Here is a 22,508-nt window from a genome sequence, read left to right on the forward strand (position 1 = left end):
CTAAATTAGCAGTCCTAAGATTTAAACCTCCTTATGAAAGTAGAAGTACATTTTGCGCTGGGCAGGCATTCGAACCTTAACCCACTACCATTCCTCTGATAACATGGCGCATCAGTTAAGATGCAGTGTGTTCAGTAGCCTGTCCCTTTTAAACTGGTATGCAAGCATATGGAAACTCTCTGTTCAGAGCCTAAGGAGGCATTCTGAAGTTTTCTGTTTTCTCCCATCACTGCCGTTGTGCCTCAGTCTTCTTGGAAGCTCCTTTCATGCGCCGTGAGATGCTTAGTGGTTGCCTGGCCGTGATGTGCATTGAGCTCTATTTTTAGATCGGAGCAGCACATGAGAGACTTGCTGGCGGTCATGAGCCTCTCTGTGACCTGATTTTTCAAACATTCAAATGCTGTTCACCACTTCTTCCTTCCACCGATAACCTCAGACTAGACTGCGTTGGGGGAGTGGGGTGAAGTGAAAAGTATAACTCATGCATCCCCACCGATTGATCTGCGTTCAGTTCCGCCCTTAACGCGGGCTGAAGGGCTGAAGGCTGCAGTGTGGTGTGGCGAAGCGGCCTGCTCTTTGCAGGCAGAGATAAGCAGCAGCGTGGTGCTGGAACTCTGGTGCTGGCGTCCCCGCTGCATGCCACCACGCCACATCCCCCTCATATCACCACGTGGCCACAGCAACCTCTGCTTTATTACTGCTAGCCCCGTGCAGCTGGTGGCCTCTGACAAATGAGAGAGAACCTCAGGGATGAGTCAAAAGTGGGTGAAGGGAGATTGTCTGGAATGCTGGACATGCTTTTGCTGCCACATACACATGCACGTACACACACACTCACACACACACACGCGCATGCACTCATTCACTCTCTTACTCTGCCTGTCCAGTCCTGGCCGGCACGTCGATAAGAGTGAGGAGTTAAATTGTGACTTGTGTGCTTAGTGATTTGTGGTTGTGTTGGGGCTAGCAGGCTGGCTGCCACCCTGTGCCGGCAAGCTCTTATCTGTGCTGGCTGGAGTTTTTCACAGCCTCTGCACAGCCCCCCTCCAGCCCTCCTGGCGCTCAATCACAGAGCCCCGGCTCACTCGGGGCCTGCTCCCCTCTACACATTCATGGCATGAGGGGATTGTCCCTGGGCTATCTGGTTGCACATACCTGCCATTGTAGGGACCTCTGGCACCACGCTGCTGTTCAATATTTATAGCCGCCAAGTGCTCTCAAATATCAGATTGTTAAACAGCTGCTCTCAATTTCTGAGCTGGGCGTACCGTACTGGGGAGGCACGCGGCCTCGGACCACGCCAGCGCTCCCTGTGTAAAACAGCTCGTTTGCTTTTAATTACTCTCTTCATTGACTAATTAGCGCGTTTAAAAGGGAGATGCCTTACATGTTCCCGTGGCCATCCTGCGCGCCGCGACTGGTAGGGTGGTGTGCTGGCGGAGTCAGCTGCCCAGCACGGCAGCACTGCCCGCACAAGGGGCCTAACCCCTGGCTCCTTCCTCAGTGCCTCCCCTCAGGTGAGAAATTAAAGTGGATATTTTCTGAGCTCCTGCCACCAGTCCAGCGGCGTGGGGCCAGGACCCCTTTGGATGTTGGAGTGCAGGAAACGCTGGCTTGACATTATTTTCATGGCAGCCAGAGGGTCCCTCTGTTAGCGATGGACTTTTCATCACTGCTTATTCACCTCGACTGGGTGCAAGGTGATGGACACCGAGGTCACTGGGTCTTGGCGGTGGGGTAAACACGTGAAAACAGTGTTCTGATTATTTATATTTACGATCATGTTTTACCTTTTACCCTTTTTTCATTTATGAATAAAATGAAATATTATATGATATTCCCTGATGATTTCAGGTGTCAGTTTTAAGATAGGGACAAAGCAGAGGGGTTCAGCCATTTCCGTCTCGAAACGCAGCTCGATTCTTCGCTGCAAACGTACACCCCCCCCCCCACCCTTCTCTAAGCCGCCGTGCTCGTTAGCCTGGGCTTGTGTGTCAGGGCTTTTGTTCAGTGTTACTGCCGCTCTGTGGCCTCATGTTGTCTCATCTCAGAGACAGCAGCACCACACACTGCCTTACGCAGCTCTGGCCAGGATTAAGCATTAGTGAAGAACTGGCTGCATAATATCCTTCCTTATCAGTCTCCCCGGGGAAGAGGTGGTCCACAAAAAATAAATAAATAACCCAGCAGTGTTGATGTTAATATGAACAGATACTGCATAGTAGTGGCCAGTTTTACTACTGTCAGCAGTAATGGCAGTTTTAGATGTCTCCTGGTTTCGATTTTTTCCATAACTGTTTTAAGCCCTGCACGTTTGTAGAGACTGAAGACTCTGCTGCCCTTGGGCCCTTGTCTGCCTGTTTGTGGCAATAAAGAAGTGACGACGCATATGGAGGCCTAGAGGTGGCAAAGACCCTGTCCCAGTGGGAGGTGACTCAGGTTCAAGTTTAAAGAGGGACTCAAACCGGAGAGGGCAAAGGCGATAGAAGTCAGTGCATGCCTGCTAGACAGAGGGGAATGCAGAACCCTATAGGCAGATGTAGAGCGGGAGCGAGAAAGACAGGAGAAGAAAGGCAAGGGTGGGAGAGAGAGGGAGTGCCTGAGTGTAAAGGGAAGGTAGAGTGAGTGAAAGGACTAGAGAGCATGAGAGGAAGAGAGTGATGGAGGGAGGGGGGAGGGAGAGAGATTGTGGGAGGGATAGAGGCCAGACCGGTGCGAGCGTGTTGATTGGCTTGTATGAAAACACATGACTGCAGTGGGGAGCCTCTTGCTCAGGGTGAGTGGCTCTGCTGCAGACCAAACCACATTAGATGAAATGAATCCATTCCCCAGCCTGTTAAAGCAGCATGCTCCCTGCACTTGGGGGAGAGGGAGAGAGAGCAAGGCGGAGAGAAACATAGAGGGGAGGGGTGAGTGAGTGGCAGGAGGGAATGGAGGAGAGAAGAAAAGGGAGAGGTGGGGGCAGGAGGAGGCCAGGACACACACACACACACACACACACACACACACACACTGAGTGGGAGAGACTGCTCAGGGGATTATGGCACATTTTGGGGCAGGACAATGGCAAGCAGCAGAGTGCCTTTAGCCAGCCCAGCTCTCTGCACACAACAAGCGCTGCTTTGTGCTAGGTGCAGGGGCCACAGGCCGGGGCTGTGTGCATCTGCGCCAGCACTGCACTGCTGCCCACTGTGCTGGAAAAAGACAGTCGAGGCAACCTCCACACTGGAGATGCCTCACAGAAGTCCCTGCTATTACATTTTCACTGTCTCAGTATTTCACACTGTTTTGTATACTGTGGATAGGGAGTTATATTTGGAAAATGCTTTAATAACATTCAGACATTCGGTGGCCGGTGAGATAAACCACTCTTTCTGTGTCCTCTTTAAATAGTGATGATTGTGTCGGTCAGGCCTCCATACCTTCTGTGTCCAGCGGGGAAGTGGTTCGGCTGGCCTCAGCCTGTATCACACCTACCGTGTGATGGTGCAGCTGTTCATCCTCAGACTGATCAGTCGGAGCAGCTGGCGGAGCGCAGTGGCAAACGGTAGCCCTTACCAAAGGGGCCGTGCCTCCCACTAACAGGTACAGAGACCTGGAAGCTCCGCCCTGGTAGGCTCCACCTATTACTGGCAGGCTCCACCCCTTCATCTTCACATCTTCCAGCAGTGGTGGTGATGAGGGACGGTCCCAACAGGCTGCACTAAACCAGCTCACCCTGTGCCGGACAGGATCTCAGCACAGGAAATAATGGCGCACTGGGCGTGTGGGGCTGCTCGGGGCTGCTGTCGGAGCTCTCTGTGTGAGCTGTAATTATGATCAGTCTTTTAGGCTCACACTTCCTTTCCACAGAATGGCATTACAAGCTGATATCAGTCTCTTTGAAACTGTGTCCTTAACCTGGGAGAGTGGCTGATGCTATTTTGAGAGCAAGAGCTTGAAAAGGTATTAATTTGTGAGCAGAAATATAGAAGTCACTCATGCGGCATGTGTCTGATTACAAAGAGATAATTTCTCTCTTTCTCTCCGTCACTCTCTCAACTCCCCTCTATCTATCTCCCTCTTCTCTCTGTTCCTCAGTCTCACCGAGCGCCTTTCCTCACAGTCATTTTTTTGCCCCACTTCCTGGCTTTTGTTTCTTGCCCTGGCGGTATGCAGTATTAGCAGACCCACTCCTCTGATATGATTAATCTTCCTTCCGCTTCAGAGGGTCGTTTCATGCCCAGATGGTTTTGTTGTGTAATCCCAGAGTATCATCTCTTCTAATTGTGTACCGTCTGATGCGATTCATATGGCCTGATACAAAGGAGCATGTCATTGCAGGGTCCAATATTACAGAGGCTTCCTGAAGGACAAATGCTACCAAATACCACATTTGTTTTATACCAGGGGCCAGAGGAATTTTGTGCTGGATGTATGTATGTATGTGCCGTGAAATATGCCCGGCTGCATTTGGAATGACTTCATGACTAGCATCTGGTCCTCTCAGGATAATTAGGACGTGGACTTGTTTTCGTTGAGATGTTTGATGTGCTATATAACTGATGTTTTTACAGCCCTGGCATGAGCAGGAGAGGAGGAGAGGTAGAGAGGAGCCATGGAGGAGCTGGCTGGGGCCAGAATGCTGGCCCCCCGAGTCCTGCTTCTCCGCCAACCTGCGCGTCAGCCGCTGCATTCAAACCTCCGTGGGTGAACCTGCTTCTGTATGGCACACGAGACCCAGGGCCGCAGTGGGAGAAAGACGGAGAGAAAAGCTCATCTCTGTAGCTTCCTTTCTCACCTGCTGTGTCCAACACTCTTTCTCACCTGGTTCGGCAGCCTGGACTGTTCGCTGGGGGCGAGAGAGGCAGCAGGGGTCGTTGGGCAGTAGTGAATCAATCGCCGCAAGGTCAGGCGGGCAAGGTGCGCGTTTGAGAGGGTCCTGTCAGTGGGCTGGAGCAGAGGATTTGTAGCACTTGTAAAGGCTTAAAGCAGCACGCGGCGGATCTGTGGCGCCACTGCAGTGTGGGAGGGAGACACCTGCTGGTGACTTTGTGTCCCTGCAGCCTCGCTGGCCCGGAAAGGAGCTGACTGGGCTGGCTTTAAATGCCAGCTTGGCTTTTGGTGCTTTTAGGTTAACTCAGCTACATTTATCAAGCTGCAGCAAATGCTGAGAATCCAGAACAAATGTAGAGTTTATTTTGCTTTTGCGTGACCTGCTAGACTATTAAAGAACCACTGTAATACAGCAGGGGCATTCTACATTACCTTATAAGTCTGCTTGTTCATTAATGAGTGCATCGGGACAGTGATAGCCATTTCTCCTTAACAGCCTTAAATACCGTGCATTCCAGCACACACCGAGTGCCCTGATTGGCTGCTCCCCACTCGATGGAGGTGTGTGAAACGAGCTTCATCAGGGAGCGTGTGTTGCATGCTGGGGCATTCTCTCCACCCCGGCCTGTTCTGACGGCCCCATTTGTGGGAGTGATGGCGATAAATTGGGCAGATGAGGGGTGAAGTCCTGCCTCCCGCACTCAGCACCTATTAATCGGCATGCGTGACTGCCTCTGCCCCCCACCCAGACGCTACCACGGGTACATGAGTTACAGCATAAGCCAGGGGCTTGGGATTTATTCATTGCTGCATGTAGTTGTAAATTATCCATCAAGGCAAAACTGATGACCATGATTGTAAGGCATGATACCTTTAACAGCATGTAATAGACATGCTGATGAGAGGCTTTGTTGTGTTGAACGCACTCCCTTGATGCTCCGATGCATACCCCCAGTCCGGCGGTGTGTGTGTTTAGATGGTGCAGGTGAGCGCATGCATTTCTGCACAGCTCTGGGCTTGACTTTAAGGATGTGTGATTGGCGTATCTGTGACAGAGGGCTGCAGCCTAGTAAACCATGATGACCTAACTTCTGAGCTATGCAAACAGTAAGGTGACTCTGTTCCCTTTCAACTGATCCTGTGCTGATACGGCCTGTCTCCAGTAGAACTGGCAATGTGTGCTGTATGTGGTTGTGTGTGGTTTTGTGTGTGTGTTTGTGTGTGTGTGTGTGTGTGTGTGTGTGTGTGTGTGTGTGTGTGTAAATTTACATAAACACACCATTTTTGTCATAACTCCTGCAGTGTCCCCTGCATCAGTGCGGCCTCACATGCGCTCTCATGTTCTGGCCAGGTGAAATGATGGATGAGACATGTCAAAGTCTTATCCTCGAAGGGGGAAAGAGGAAAAAGAGTCCCTGGAACACTCGTTGTCTTTCAGGGCCTTGTTGAGGCAGTAAAGAGTTCACCGCTCTGTTCTGAAGTGCTCAATCTCTCTCTCTCTCTCTCTCTCTCTCTCTCTCTTTCTCTCTGACACACTCCTCTCTTTGTTTGTTTCTCAGAGAGAAGAACTTTAATGGCTTCCAGGTAGAGAGAAAGAGACAGCAATCAAGATGAACTCTATTCCTTCAATGGACAGGCACATACAGCAGACCAATGACCGACTGCTGTGCATCAAACAGGTGAGCCCCAACTCCAACAGCCATTTTTCACAACCACGTCTCAGTTACACAACATCCTACATGTAGCTCCAGTGAGCTCACCAGCTGCAAAGGGCTACCTGTGCAGTGACGACGGCTCACTGCAGCCTCGAGTCCTGTCTAAACAGCAGTGCGCAACACTCATCGGTGCTGGTCTCTTGTACTGCAATCTTAAAGCCCTCCTACAAATATAGCTGGAGCAGAGGCACTCTTGTGCAGGCACTAGCTGAGCGTTCGCTCCTGCTTGACCCGCTCGGGACCGTGCTTTGGCCTGCCTTAAATGGTGTTGGGCAAGCCTTCCCATTGGCTGTGTACGGATCGGGTTGCGGAGCGGGGACGGGACTGAAAGCCTGAGCCCTGACTCCTGCTGCCCTCCTGGGTATTCCCGTGGGCCCCTGTGCACACGCCTACATAACACTTTGCTTGACTGTTGTAGTGACGAGTATACGTGCAAAGAGACAAGCATGTAGACACAGAGGTGCAACGTACAAGTTGATTCAGCACTGTTGAATCAGCGCTAGACCTTCTACTGAGAATGCACACACATGCCACATACTGAAAGCACACAGGTGCTGATGACCCACGGCTAGATTTTAAGATTCTAGACATTGTTAATTGCCTTTCAGTTTGTTAGGTGCATGGGTGTGACTGCTTGTGTATCTTGAAAGCTTTTTGGAAGAGTAGCACATGACTCTGTGTGTGTGTGTGTGTGTGTGTGTGTGTATGGTAGCGCAGACATTCACGCTCTTCTTCTGCCTTTTGTTTCCCCTGCTCCCACCACACATACCTGCCACATTTATGCACTTCAGCAGAAGCGTTTTGCTCACCTAATTCATAACAAATGACATGACTTTATTTATTATGCACGCCAGATTGGCTGATTAACCCTAAAGACAAAACGCAATCGATTGAAGCTTGTTAATCAAATTGAAATGGCACATTTGAGGTGTGGCGAGCTTGTAGTGTATCAGGCCTGACAGGCAGTATAGCTTAGTGGCTGAATGCATTTGCATGCCACGTTTTGATTTAAGAAGGGGGATGATGTCTAGGGCCCTGTGTTGTGTTTTGTTTCAGAATGGGAGTGGAGTCTAGGGCCCTGTGCTGTGTTTTGATTTCAGAAGGGGGGTGAGGTCTAGGGCCTTGTGCTGTGTTTTGATTTCAGAAGGGGGGTGAGGTCTAGGGCCTTGTGCTGTGTTTTGATTTCAGAAGGGGGGTGAGGTCTAGGGCCTTGTGCTGTGTTTTGATTTCAGAAGGGGGGTGAGGTCTAGGGCCTTGTGCTGTGTTTTGATTTCAGAAGGGGGGTGAGGTCTAGGGCCCTGTGCTGTGTTTTGATTTCAGAAGGGGGGTGAGGTCTAGGGCCTTGTGCTGTGTTTTGATTTCAGAAGGGGGGTGAGGTCTAGGGCCTTGTGCTGTGTTTTGTTGCCTCTGACCCTATGCAGCAGTGCACAGGTACAGTGTGATCCTGGGCACAAGGGCATCTAATCACTGCGAGGTTGCTTTTGAAGACACTTCCCTGTCACTTGAACCTCATCATTTCTCTTGTCCCTCTCCTGTTCAGAGTCAGTTCTGAGGCAGCTAGCTGTGAATTTTAGCTGGAAATTTATAGTGTGATTTTATAGTGTGATGGTGTGAAGAGATACATATACACTAAAAGAATGTAAAAAAAAAATTTTTGAAATACTTTGGCAACTGGTCAATTAAAGTCAGGGTTGTGGATTTAGGAACAAAAGAGTATCAATACTGGCATTGATTTTTTAAAACACAAAAGGGAAGGGAGTTCCTTCTGAACATCATCGAGGTATCTGACTGCAAGAAATCAATGAGATTAAGCAGCAAGTGATTTGGTTGCATTGTTTAGAAAGTGGCATTTCTGGTATGAAGCATCTCAAGGGTGTTTGACTCATTGGAAATTCATATGAACAAATTCCTTACTGTCTGTAATAAATCTTTAGCTGCTGCTTTGCATTTGCTCTGCAGTGTTCTCCATACTCCAGTCTCTAATCGTCTACTCTGTGTTGCTGTTTTTCTCACACTGGGGATAGTATGGCCTCGACTTTCCCTGTGTATGTGCATCAAGCCTCTCGCTTTCTCCTCTGAGTTTCCTTTTCACAGGCCTTCGTACCACATTCCTACACTTCCTCCTCACTGGCTGTGTGGTCCGAGCTTAAACCTGCACGCCCGGCAGAGTGTGGTGTCAGTCACCTGAGAGGAGATCTTTCTTGCTGAATATGCCTTGCGTCACAATCAGCTCCACAGCTTATAGCCTTATAGTTGCATTCACAGTATCAAATCCCATCTGCAATTCTCCAGCAGCTAGGCCAGGCTCACCATTACTTCTGCTGGCCCCCAATAAGGTGTTTCATAGAGCAAACTTCCATTCCCCATTTCACTGGTCTCCCTGGGACGCATCACATATGTTGAGAAATAGTAAATTGGACTATCACAGCATACAGTTTGGCCTGTTCACCTTCAAAACCATATGAAGGAATTTCAATGATTGGAAATGATTAGGGAAACATTAGGGGAGCATGTCAGGGCAGGTCCATTTTAATTAGAAAGCCTTTCTGATGTTCTGGAGCAGCAATGAATTACTATTCTCATGCCACAGGAATACAAATGTGTGGTGCTGCTATTGGAGGTGGCAGATGTGCGTGGTTCATGTGCTCGAGTGACAAGATGAGTGCCTTCTCTGGGAGGTGCACAGAGCGGGTGATGATAGAAGCTTCTCATCAGATTAGAGATGCCTGCAGATATGTATTCCAGAGCACACTGAGTTTTGCCATCTGTCAGAGAGAGCTGCTGGGCGATGTGTCTTATTGGGCCACGGGTAAAAGCACGTTTGCTGCGGTGGATCGTGACACAGGAGAAACGGCGTGAGGTGCTACACTTCAGATGTGACAAACAGCTGGGCGAAGAGTCGCCCTGCAGGGGAGACGTCGTGTTTGGACAGCGGCGGCATGGTGTGGGAAAGGTGGAGCGCTGAGGTTTAGCCAGGGCTCTTGGAGCACCTGTGCTGTAACCGTGCCAACAATGCCGCTTCCCTGGCTCTCAGTATAATGTGACCGCCATCACATCAGCAAGCCTGAATTATGTTTCTCTCTCTTTCGCACACACCCTTTCCCTCTCCTCTCTGTCTTCTGCCTCACCATGCGTTCCCTCCCCCATCTCGCTCGCTTACACATTACGTCGCAGAATAGCCAGTAAATCAAAGAATTACTCGCCTCAAAAATGCAATTTCTTCTCTGCCAGCTTTGTGGCAGGAGGAGAGTGTTGCCGTCCCGCACAGCGCCGTATGTGGGGCAGGATTTACTCAGTGAGGCTGTGTCACAGCAGACACAGACCTTTTGTCACACGAGCGCTTTGTCAGTGGACACCAAAGCCGCTCATTCAAATGGCGACCTCTGCTGCCCCCCCCGAGACAATGCGGCTTCCTCGCTGTGAGCCGGGAAGAGGAGGTGCCTGTCACCAAGCATAATGGCAGTCTTCAGGCCATGCTTGGTCTCCCCTCCCGTCGTAGCCGAGCAGCGGCAGGCCAGTCTTTCACGCGAGAGCTCTGGTGGGCGGCTCATTCGCTTGTTTATACTCATCAAGTCGTGTGAGCAGCAACCTGGTAGGGGAGGGGAAACGCAGAGGGGGCCGGGGGGGGGATAAACAATTTCAGGGCTCAATAAAAATCAGAGAAAAAGAGAATAAGTCCTCTCGTTATTTAGCCCTGCCGCGGAGCTTCCCACTTGCATGCTCTTTGTTTGCCAGCCCGCTTGGCTACTGCTTTCAGTGTTGAGGATCTGTTACATCTTAGAGGACAAAAGATGATGAGGGGGACGGATTAGGACCCACTGGGGTGGTGTGAGGAGGCCTAGAAGTGCATTGAGCTCTTTGTTAACTGGGGGATGGAGTTGGGGGTTGGGGGGTGTCCCCGAATTCACAGCTGCTCTCAGGCCAGGAGGCCTTGGGTTTAGTGATGGGTTCCTGACAGGATCGCAGAGATGCAGGAGAGGTTGAGCAAAGACAAGGCAGGAGGAGCAGAGGCTCTTAGCGGTCTCGGAAATGATAGCTGCTCCTTACTTCAAAGACCTTTCATTCTAGAATGCTGTAAAGCCTCATATTGTCATCTTTCCATGAAGAGCAGATTTGGCAGGAAAGACCTGGTGAACAGGGGTGAACTGCTAGGGAGTGGTTGAATTCACTCTCGTGTCTGCTGTTACTTTTGAGCTAATGGTATGGACAACATTCATTGTGTGCTGATATTGGTTGACATTGGTTTGGAGAGATATGTCTCTGCCCTCATATCTGAACAGATGTGCAAAGACCCAGTTGTATACTGAATTTTCCGATGTTTGCTTGTCATAATTCAGTGTAATAAATCAAGAATTAAAGTTTCTGTCTCTTTGAGAACACATTGATCTACAATGACAGAAAAAGCCAGAAGAAAACCAAATTTTTAACCTTGAATAAAATAGTGATGTATTTTTTTTTTCTTTTTGTATCTCATTAGTATATCTACATATAAAGCCAGAATCAAAACTGAAAAAGGTCCTTCTCCAGTTTTTGTACGAGGGTGGTTTCATAGTGTGATCATTTTGTAATGTGCACAAATTTGAATTATGTGTTTTCTGAACTACATTGCTTTCTCTTTTCCCCCAACAGCACTTACAGAACCCGGCCAATTTTCAGACAGCGGCTACAGAGCTGCTCGACTGGTGTGGTGACCCGAGGGCCTTCCAGAGGCCCTTTGAGCAGAGCCTGATGGGATGTCTGACGGTAAGACAGCAGCTGTTTCCCTCCTGTCCCCCTATCAGGGGCCAGTGATGGAGGTTAAAGCAGAAGCCATGCTTCACATCCCCGTCTGTCTAGCTCTCTCTCTCTCTCTCTCTCTCTCTCTCTCTCGCTAACACTCTATCTCTTGCTCACTCTGTCTCTCTCACTAACACTCTCTTTCTGTCTCTCCCATCTGGCTTTTTTCTTTTTCTCAGTTCCTGTTTTTTTTTTCCTACTGCCCCTCATTTCATTGAGACACCCTCACAAAAATCCTCCTCTCTCTCTCTCTGTCTCACTCACACACACACACACACACACTTTGGTCTACCTCTCACTCTGTCCCTCTCCCCTTTGCTCTGATAAGACATTGGTACTTAAGCACAGGTCACAGAACAGCAGTCAGCCCTCCGACCGATTGCTGCTGCTCCTCATCGATTATGGCAGGAGGCCAGTGCCTAGCACCTCCAGCCGCACCCTGGCCTCCAGAGCAGGCATTTTGCACGCCTGTAAGGCCATCCCTCCCATTGATTTCCAGCAGGGAAGTTTCCACTCTGTCTGTGATCAATCTCAATTCTTCAGATAATGATTTACTGAACACTGTACTGGAAAATGAATGTCTTATCAACAGCTGCGTTTAGTGATTGAACAAAGTCTTCTTTTTTTTTGTCTGAGCAGCTGTAGGAAATACCGTCAGTGAATCTTCAGCTTATGGTGAGAGATTATAGGCCTTAATGGCAAACTGAAAGAGCATTGAGTAAACAACAACATAATCATTATTCTTTAAATAAGGCCTTAAAGCCCTTAAAACCCAGATTAAACCCCTAAGAATCCAGCCACATTCTTAACCCTCTGATATGGCCTTTTGCCATTTAATTAATTACAGTAAATTTTTCTACCAATGGTTTGTGTAGAGAACAATTCCATTTCCTAGGTCTTCCACATCCCTGTTTCAATATTTGCAGTAACAGTGAGGCACATCCAGAAAACCCCATAGAGCAGAACCACATAAAGGTTGGAATTTCATGCATAGCTGTAGTGACTGCATCATGTGTCATCAAAGGCTAAGTGAACAATGAAGATGACAGCAGAGATTGCAAGCGAGTGTCACAACAAGTGTGAACCTGAAGTAGAGGAAGAAGCTCCCTTAGCCTTTGATCTTGTGACAAGACCACCCATAGCACAGAGCTCCAGGAGCCATTTTCCCAGTGATGCTGCACCTCACACAGTTGGCCATACATGTGCGGCTGCGGGTATATCTTGCCGATAGCACTGACTCTGTTTAATCTGTGGCTGGGCTAAATTAATGGCTATGCAGTTCATGTGTTCACCGTACAGTGTGTGTGCAGTTCGTGCATTCGTTATTTTCATACGGCCCATTGGATTTGTTCGTGCGTATGTGGAGGTCTGCTTGCCCAGAACTAGAGCATTAGTGGGGACCGTGGCTACACCCTTCCCTTGCCTCCGCCCCCTCCCCAAGCCCTGGCTGTGGCGATGGGGAGATGAAGGTGAGGAGCCGATAAGAATGTCTCCTGACAGATGTGAATGTGTCTTACACGAGCACCCCTCAGGCAGCAGGTAGTACGCTCCCACCCCCCACCACCGCCGTTCCCGCTCCCAGCACGTGGGCCGCGCCTCCAGCGTCTCCCCACCACATACTCTCCCCCTCAGCACTCTGCCAAATGATAAATGACACATGCAGCCTGTCGGGGGCTGCACCAGCGACAGCTAGCTGGGTGCGTGCTCCTTCACAGACTTTGCTTGTCAGCCTGCGCATATCCACGGCACTGCGGGCCCAGTGATTGGTTGCGTTCCTTTGCCTCTTGCATTCTTAAAGGGAATGTGAGGGGTGTTTTGTCTTCGTGCTCCTCTTCCTCTGCTGACGCTGTTTGTGCCAGCACTGCCATGCCTCTCTCCTTGCAGCGAGATGCCACAACAGTAGACTGGCACGTGCTGGGTTCGCTCACGTGAAATTTTGCTGTTGAATCAACTAATATTTTTGGGCCATCGGACTGAGAATTGCGATTCTGAGGAAAGGCTTAAGAGAGGGAACATTTCTAAATCCCCTTTGAATGTGCGCTAGTCTGAGTGGCTCTGTGCCTGGTTCATACGCTTGGCAGCTGCACTTGCAGAAGGGAAATTAAAGTTTGGCAGAGACTTGACATTTCTGCTAGCCCAGAAACCCTGCAAACTGCAGGATAAAAAAATCTCTGGGTTTTCATTATAAGAAATGCTATTCATCAGATCTCAAAAACTTGTTAAGCCATCAGTGTAGAGTTTGATTATTAAACAACAAATAAAAAGCTGTTCATACAGGTTAGCTTGTCACTTCAAAAAAAAATCAAAAATCAAACTGGGTTTCCAGCACTGGAGGTGCCTTTTTTCCCTTGTTTTTCTTTGAAAATCAAACACTGAAATAAAAAAATAAAATGCAATAGGAAGCAAAGGGTTCAGCTGAGTCGAGTTAATAAGTGATTTATTCTACTGCATAACTGATCCAGCAGTGTATGATTTACCATATGTTATCTGTGGTCTCTGTGAGAGACGCCGTCTTTTAACTGATAGGCCAGGTAGTGGAATACTGCTGATCAATGGCAGGTTTGTTTGTCTGTGTATTTCTAGAATTTACAGGGTAGAAAGCCACTAACTCTGGCTCTGTCTTTCTGCCGCAGTGTCAAACTAACAGCAGTGTATATTTTAGAAATGGAAGCTGAAACCACAGGAGCTCAGAGTCATGCACTGTAGCAGTCAGTGATAAAAGATTGTGTCTTTTAAAGTCTTGGTTAGAGAACTGTCTTTGACTGAGTGTTGTCTGCACTAGGTTTTTCATATTGCACCCTAACTTTTGTGGTCCTTACTTTGAGCTTTTTTGCGTGTGTGTGCTACAGATCAAGGCATGCACTGAAAGGGCTGTGAAGCTGGAGTTTGGTGTCCCAAGCCTAGGCTCAGGTCTCAGCAGACCAGAACACACAGAGAACAGACAAGGCCTTTGGTGCAGTAGTCTACCGTATGCCCAGGGGAACTCCATCGGTCCTGCCATGCGAATATCAACGCAGCCGTAACACTGTATCACATAAGAGGAGGGGGCTGCTTCCGTTCACAATACATTATTCATGCAAAGAGATAAATATTTCATATGATTGCGTTAGAAGGGGACGATTTCTCTACTACAGGTGGCTTGTAGAGAGATTTTGTGCATGAGGGATATAGGAGTGGCATGGAGGATGTGATGCTAACACGCTCCTGGCTCTCAGAGGGGTCTAGAGTGGCATTTCAGGAGAGCTTAATTGCACATTTGTCATGTCGAGGGAGAACTTCAGCAGCTGCAGGAGTGAGTTTAGAAGAGTTCAGAACAGCACCCCTCAGGATGGCAGCGGGACAATCTTGTGTGCATTTATTCTCCTCTGCTGAGTGGAGTTCTTACTCACAGAAGAGCTTGCTTTTTCTTTTTCTCGTACATCCACACATCCAGAAAGATGCACACAGTCGTTCACACACACACACACACACACACACACAAGCAGACACTGAACTGGATTTAACGACAAGTCCTGGTTTTTCCCTGCAGGTTGTAAGCCGTGTCGCTGCTCAGCAAGGGTTCGACCTGGACCTGGGTTACCGGCTCCTGGCTGTGTGCGCTGCCAACCGGGACAAGTTCACCCCAAAATCGGCAGGTGAGGCGTCTGCTCAGGTTCCCTCCAATGGTCCCCCTATTCCTCCTCCTCCTCCTCCTCCTCCTCCTCCCCCACCATGCAGTGCAGTGCAGCAGGAGTGGTCTGCTTGGGAGCAGGTCCTCCTGCAGTACCTCTACCTTTCACATGCACACTGGTTGGCAGGAATCCTGGGAATCGTTGCCTCGTGCAACCAGCCGGCTTATCCATGCATGCAGTAGTGCTTTTTGTTTTTGTTTGTTCAATTTGATAGATCACATCACCACTCACTCATGTTTCTATAGGAGGATGTTGTAACTCTCTGAGGCTTTCTGCACTGCCACCTTTACCAGTATGGTTCTCAGCATGACCGTGCATGCATGCGAAGGGGGGGGAGAAAGAAAGAAAATGAATAACTCTAATCGTCATCGAGGTTCGTGTCCTAGATGCTGTGTAAATCCGTGAAAGAGAGCAGAGGCCATTTGTGAGCAGCTCTGGCTGAGGTCTGGGGCTGCTCGGCCCATCTGCAGCTCTCCTGAAGTGTCCTGGTCTTGTACATTTGTCAAAGTGAACCGCGAACAGCGCAACAGAGATAGATAGCCATGGAGTGCTTGAACTGAGGGCTGTGTGTGTGTGTCTGTGTTTGTATGTTTGTCTGCTGTGAGTGTCTACACTTCATTTGGAAAAGGCCCGACATGGCAAGCTGTTGGGGATGAAGATAAACGGATGTTTTAGAGCTGTGCAGATTAACCGCGGTTACGTCTGGACAGTGGGAGGCACCCAGAAGAAGCGATTGGCTCTTGCTTTTCCTGTGGATGGTAAACAGCCCAGTGCACAGGGGGAGGGAGCGTTTGATATTCACTCACATGGATGGTACTCCGGTACCTCCTTACGTTGTGGGAAGCTGTGTGGCTCACTTTCAAGTCCTTGGCGCATGATGTCTTTGTGACCTCAAAAAGAGAGTCCCTAAGCATTGACAGCATTCTGAAGTGTGGACATAAAGAAATGGTTTAGAAACCAATATGGCTGTGGGTTCCCTCCTTTCAGGCTATCATAGAGACATCTATCTTAGCTCTGTCACAAGGGCGTCTGCCGCGCCAGACAGTGAGATGACGATGGCAAACACTCATAAACACCCGCTCCTTCTGTGCCTGGCTTCATCTCCTACTCTCCTCTCTCACTTTCTTCCTTGTTTGCTGCTTGTCTCTCTCTGTCTACCTCTTTATTTGTCTCTCTCCCTCCCTCCCACACACACACACACACACACACACACACACACGCGCACACACACAAACACTCATTGCATGTTGGGATAGGGCTCTGGTGAGAAATTGCTGCACCAGCAGAAAGCCGGTGACAGGCAGGATGGCGACAGAGGGTCGGCTACCCGACACCAGTCACCGGAGCTCTGAGTAGCTGTGCGATCAATGCCCCCATCAGACACACAGCCACGTGCTGCTCCACCCCACCCCCTGTACATGACACCACCCTAGCTCGCCAAAAGTAGCTCGCTTGTGAAAGTCCTCAAAGCATCCCAGCACTTTGCCTGAGGAGATGTACAACGTCACTTCACTATATATACTTCTAATCTCTGCTCTTTGTCATTCCCCAGAAAGTTGGGGGGGGGGGGGGGGGGGGGGGGGATTCTTAGGTGACGTTTGTCATTTTCACACTTGGCAGTACCCAAAGTGAAATATCCATTCGCATAGTGAACAGACAATCATTCACACATAAGAAAGATGTTATCAGTGCAAATCACGCAAGCCTATAATTTCCTATCGAAAGCTGATCTTCAAGGTGTGTGTGTGTGTGTGTGTGTGTGTGTGTTTGAGTATGGGCAAAGGATAGTATGTCAGGTACAGGCAGGATGTGATGCTGACCTCTCCATCAGTAGGATTATCCTCCCATATTAATATGTGATTACAGTATCTGTCTATCTACTGTGTGTGGGTGTGTGTGTGTGCGCCTCTGGAGTCTGAGCCACACATCTTACATGCTACAGGCAGACTTCTTACCCAGGCTGTGGTAGGCACCCCACTGGCAAGCCAATAAGATAATTGTTTAGTCAGAAGCCGCTCTTCTCTTTCATGCTAGTATTTATGTGTATTCTACACTTCCACTGCAGTTTTTCTTACAAACCAATGAGTTGTTTAATTATTTCCCCATCTAAAGTGCATTTATATCTGTAAAATGTACATATTTTACCACCATGGTTGTTTTCATTTGAACATTATGTTGTCAGTGGTAGCAGTCAGCTGTCTTAGATCAACAGCTTGTTCTTCCCTTAGAGCATGTCATGCTGACATTTAATAGAAAGCACATTAGGATGGAGAGTGACAGCTAATGTGTTTGTCTGGCAGCATGTGTCTCTCATTCATACACCCCCATTCAGATGGCCTGCCATTGTTTACACATTTCCATACAAAAAGCATCTCCACAAGACCCGTTTCTGCTTGCATGCTCGTGCAGAGATAGTACTCCATTGTTTTTTGTTTTTTGTTTTTTTTATATTTTTTGTTGCTTTTTTGTGAGGTGTTTCGACAGGCTAATTGCAAGGTGCACCGCTGTCCAAGTGTCTGTTAAATGGCTTTGACTAGTTTTGGCATGAGGCACAGACAGCTCTTGCAACTGGAAATGGAACAATTCTTTGTTTACATATTCAGTGCGTGTGTAAAGTGTCTGCAGCCTTCACCCACTCACATTGCCCAATGCTTCTCTTTAGTTCCTTCACGGCACATTTGGTTTCAAAATTTAACAGATGAACGGCATGAGCCCCTTTACTTGGGCGCTCATAAGAGAAGTGTGTGTGTGAGTGTAGTAAGACAAGTAAAGAATTTTGCCCTGTTTTTGGTGAATAATGGTGCTCCTTTGTCATTCGCACTACTGCCACCATATTGCCTCACTGTCAGCTCCATCACACAACACACACAGATCAACTGGAGAGGCTGCTGAGAGGTGCTGTGGTGAGGGGGCTTGGGCTTCTAAATGATGTGTTGACTGCTTGCAAAGACTCCCCAGTGGGGAGAAGATGGATCTGGTTCATCTTGTGATTTTACTCCCTACATCAGCCCGGTGCTTTTTTGAGTGTGCGCTGCCCTCGGTTACGGAGCAGGAGCTGCCATGTTGTCTTACGTGTAGAAGCCATTTCCAAGAGTGACGCCGCCCACGCCTTGCCGAGCCCCGCTGCGTTTCAGCCGCACAGCTCTTCAGCCTCTCAGTCCTCTTGGTCCACAGCGAGGAGTTGCATCCGGCACAGACAGAGCCGGTCTTTCAGGTTGCCGCAGTCATGGGCTGTTCAGCTATGCTTTGCACAAAGGAGGGTGGCGGTGGAGCCTGTGTCGTGAGGCACGCCTGCCTCCTCCCATGCAAACGTAAAGATTGCTCCTGCCCGGCACAGGAGGTCTGTCAGCGTGCCAATAAATCAGGCCGGCTGGAAGGCGATGTCAGGAGAGCAACCGTTCCGCCGTGCTGCTGGTGACGGATCGCGTTGCCGGGCCCTGCAGTAATTCACATGTCATGTTCACACGCAGATTACAGAGCAGACATGAGTGCAAATACACAGGAAACCCAAGTCCAGAGACCTCCCACCACACGCAGTCTCACACACACACACACACACACACACACACACGTACCCACACACCACAAACCATGCACTCCCCATTTACTGCATCAGAATCCACTGTCTCAGTTTCTGTCCATGCATGTTTGACCTCTAATGATACGTAATTAGTAAGGCTGCATCACTGGTGTTAATCAAGCCCTGCAGTCATTGTGCTGCAGTAGGAGAGGCAGCAGTCTGAATTAATGAACAGGGCTACTTTTGCCCGAGGCCAGACCACAGTTTTGACACAGTCTCCAGCACTTGTCTAAAGCTGATGAAATCACTCGGCAACAGTTCAGATGGAGTACAGTCGCTATATTGTAGGCTATATGTACCTATTGAAACACTCTGTAAAAGAAAAAGGGGAGAAAAAAAGGCATTTGTGTCTTTGGTTGTGTCACGTGATGGTCAACCGAAATTCTCCACTGAGCATTACCGTGATCAAAAGCTTCGTGGGTAACCTGGGTGGCATGAGGAGAATTGGGCGAGCGCTTTGCGTCCACGAACAACAGCGGGCTGTAGGTGCCGTGGTGGTGGCGACCGGCTGTGACTCATTGCTTTGCAGTAAGAGTGAGAGGAAGCCACCAGTTCCTGTATGAGGCAGCTTCAGCTCCTTCCCCTCTGTAACAGAGCTTAGAGCCTTGTCGTGTTCTTTCATCTCGCTGAGTTGTTTCACCCTCCGGAGAGGCGATACTGAAGGTCTCTGTCGTACCTGTCGAATCTGGTCACGGAGCGCTGGGCATGGTGGCTAGCCAGCCACTGGCGCTAGCAGCTACACTGTAAGTCTCTGTGGTTGTTTAAACAAATTAATTGTTCCTAATATGATGACAGTGATAATCATGGCAATGCTAGATACAGGATGGTTAACTGTGGAAAGCAAAAACCACTTCTGAGACACTGCTTTTAAAGAACAAAGGTGCTGATGTAGAGTCAACAGCCATTCAGCTACTTATTAATACATTAATGGAGACAAACTATTGACAGCCCGATGTGGAGCTGGATCTGTTTCCAAAATTTAACACTTTAGATGGAAGTAATTAGCAGTGTTACTGGAGTCTGTTGTCATGATAGGCACTTGTGTTAAAAACGAACAATTTTCCCATTACCCTGCTCTGATATGCCGATGACGGTGTTCAGTGAGCCAGCCACACAGGCCTGGCCTTAATTAGCCTGCACGTTTTGGTGGATTCAGTCACCAGTGTCAGGCGCAGTCGCAGAAGAGCCGACCAATTAGCTTCAGCAATGGGCAGGATTTCCCTGCTTTGATAACAGTGATCACTCGTTTCAAACATGGCTTTGACTGAATTGATTAGAGTTTGTTGGTCTGGATTTTTTTTCTCTATGCGACTCTCTCTCTCTCTCTCTCTCTCTCTCTCTGGATGCTTTGGCCATGGGCCAAGTACCAGACTGTCTGCCACGTTAGGCACCACCCCCCTTTGCAAGTTTGAAATGTGAGCCGGCTGCATATTTCCCCCTTCCTCCCTTCTGGCAAAGTGGCTGTGGCACACGGTGTGTGTGTGTTTGTGTGTGTGTGCACCCGCATACAAGCAAGTGTGACTGTGCTTGTCCACATTCATGTATGTGCCTGTCTGTCCTTCTTTGTGTGATTGGGGCATTAGGCAAAGGTGTGATGGATCACTAGACAGAGACTGGGGACATCAATTATACCACCATACATCCAAGGTGAGATAGGTCTTGCTTTTCTCTCTCTCTCTCTCTCTCTCTCTCTCTCTCTCTCTCTCTCTCTCTCTTCCTCCCCCCTTCTCTCTCGCTTCCTTTTAACCCGTTTGAAACCAGAGAGAGTTTCCTGTTCATTTGTGGCTTTGCACTGCAGATGAATTACAGGCATGCGGTCACTCTCCCAGCCATGTTGGTGTGTCTGTATGCTGTATGTATGTGTGTCTCAGTGAGAGTGCTGTGTGTGTATGAGCATGTGTGAAGTTTTGAAGGGCTTAACCTGATTCCCCGAGGGCCAGCTGCTTGGAGCCCACAGGAGCCAGCGGCAGGTACAGCAGGAGCCCATTAGCACACAGCTCCATCTGTGATTGGCTTTGCCGTGGAAATCCAGAGCGCTGCTGAATAATTGATGTGTATCATGCAGTCGCTGGACAGGCAAAGGAGAGAGAAAACAGAGTCATGGTGCCCTGAGAAACAGACAAACACGAAAGAGAGAGGAAGAGAGAGAGGGAGAGGGAGAGACAGAGCTGTGGTGGAGGGGGTGTGGGGCGGGAGAGACGGGGAGGGAAGGACAGGGAGAGACCAGAAAGCCTGAAGATTTCTCAGGAGTTGCTTTCCAGTCGCTCGAGCCCCATCTCTCCGAGCAGTGAGGAGAATGGGATGAGACGCGTGGAGACGACGCTCGGCCATTGGTGAGTCCGTTTGTAGCTGAGTGCGTGTCAGTAGTGTCTGAAGAGAGGCGTGCCTGTGTGTGCGCGTGCGCGTGTGCATCTGTGTGCGTAGTTGCTCAGCTCCCTCTGGAGCGGGCGGCTGGCAGGGTGGTATCCGCGTGGGCTGCAGAGATCTGTTGACCGTAGCCTCTCATCAGGCAGCCGTGGGCTTGGTAGGGCCGGCGGGGGGCTCCCCTGCTGCGCCTTTAACTAATGTAAGCGAACTCGGAAAGCGTGACTGAAGCTCTTCGTGCTGAACATGATAGAGCTGTAACAGCTGACTACGTTTGACCTACTTCCTGCCGACACACACCCACCCACATCACACACACACACATGCGCGCGCACAAACACACACACACTCTCAGAGGGTCCGAATGGGCTTGATTATCTCCAGGACTTAGCAAGAGCTGACCTACTTGAGGCCTTTTTTTTGTGCTAGTCCTTCAGCCGTTTGACAGGGCCCACAAGGCAGCACGGTACTACTCACCAAGCTCCACAGAGAGCAGCAGTGCAGCTTCTCATGGCCCAGCCACACAGCTCCACTCACTAATGGGCACAGGGGCTGCCTCTGTGTAGGCGCGGCAGAAGGCAAACTGTCGGCACTTATCGAGAGCTGGAGGACCAGTGTTTGAAGGCTGTTTGCTGTTTCCATGCCACTGTCTGTGAAAAGGATGAGACATTTGTGGAGCGTTGACTGTTTGTGTTTTGAAAGAGGGGGTTTTGTAGTTTATGTATTCTATAATGGACCTGGCAAAGATGATGTCTGTTATCCTCAGCACAAGTCCGGTGCAAGCTCCTTCAAAGTACAGAAGACCGTGTTTTTTAGTCTACTTTGAAAGGATCAGAGTTGAAAGAATAGATATTTACAGCTAGTTCCCAAAAAAGGCAAAGGTTAGGGAAGCCACCTTATCAGTATGTTGCTGTGCTTTGAGGTCTTCACATGACTAAATGATGTTCTGTTTCAGCTAGCCAGAGAATCCCAGCATGTTCAAAGCCTCTTGGAAATTGGAAGATTGAAATATGCAAACCCTGTGGAGGTAACTGAATGTGGAGAGGCATAAACCGTACAACTCCTGTCCTGAAAGTTCGATTTGTAACAGGGAGTATGGAGGGCAGCCATTAGCATCACAATGGCCTGGGTCCAGTACCCCTCCCCTCACTGTCTGAGCTACAATAACAGCACCGGCAAATGTCTCCTTTGTTGTGATATCAGTACTAAGGAGTGTGTTATGGACAAAGTGTGTTATTTATGTGTGACAGTGTAACAGTAAGGATGGTGTTAGTGAATGATATATGCTTAAATTATATTACACCCTAAGAATAAGGGCCTTCTCTTTTTTTGGGAGGCAGTGTTCATTCTGAAGGGGATATGATGTGATTGATCTCAGATTCTACACCACATGCTGAAGCAGGCCCAGTCTGGCTCATACTGGCCAGGGTTGTCATTCCACTCTCCACTGCATGCAGAGAGAGACAGCGGTGAAGCCAAAACATGGCCCTCTTTCGCACACCCAGGCCCGCCAGTAGCACTGCACTGTCCAGAGTCCTTCTGCGACATGTATAGAAGCCTGGGCTACTGTCGAGGCTTTGGTAGCAA

General features: G+C 49.1%; 1 protein-coding gene across 8 annotated transcripts in view; it reads left to right on the forward strand.

The window, feature by feature from the left end:
• Positions 1–22,508, forward strand: part of zmiz1a (zinc finger, MIZ-type containing 1a) — a 93,676-nt gene that overhangs the window by 55,701 nt on the left and 15,467 nt on the right. For 6 of the 8 annotated variants that reach the window (XM_035531657.1, XM_035531661.1, XM_035531659.1 and 3 more), the window contains exons 4-6: positions 6,375–6,494; positions 11,160–11,273; positions 14,836–14,941. In XM_035531657.1, the coding sequence (XP_035387550.1) occupies positions 6,426–6,494; positions 11,160–11,273; positions 14,836–14,941 (289 nt within the window). In that variant the 5' untranslated portion in view covers positions 6,375–6,425. Of the gene's footprint in view, positions 1–6,374; positions 6,495–11,159; positions 11,274–14,835; positions 14,942–20,135; positions 20,205–20,869; positions 20,891–22,508 lie in introns of those variants that run through there. The other 2 variants (XM_035531662.1, XM_035531663.1) reach the window with 2 other exon arrangements.

The sequence above is a fragment of the Electrophorus electricus genome, chromosome 11, assembly GCF_013358815.1.
Source record: "Electrophorus electricus isolate fEleEle1 chromosome 11, fEleEle1.pri, whole genome shotgun sequence".
In the NCBI taxonomy this organism is placed as follows: Eukaryota; Metazoa; Chordata; class Actinopteri; order Gymnotiformes; family Gymnotidae; genus Electrophorus; species Electrophorus electricus.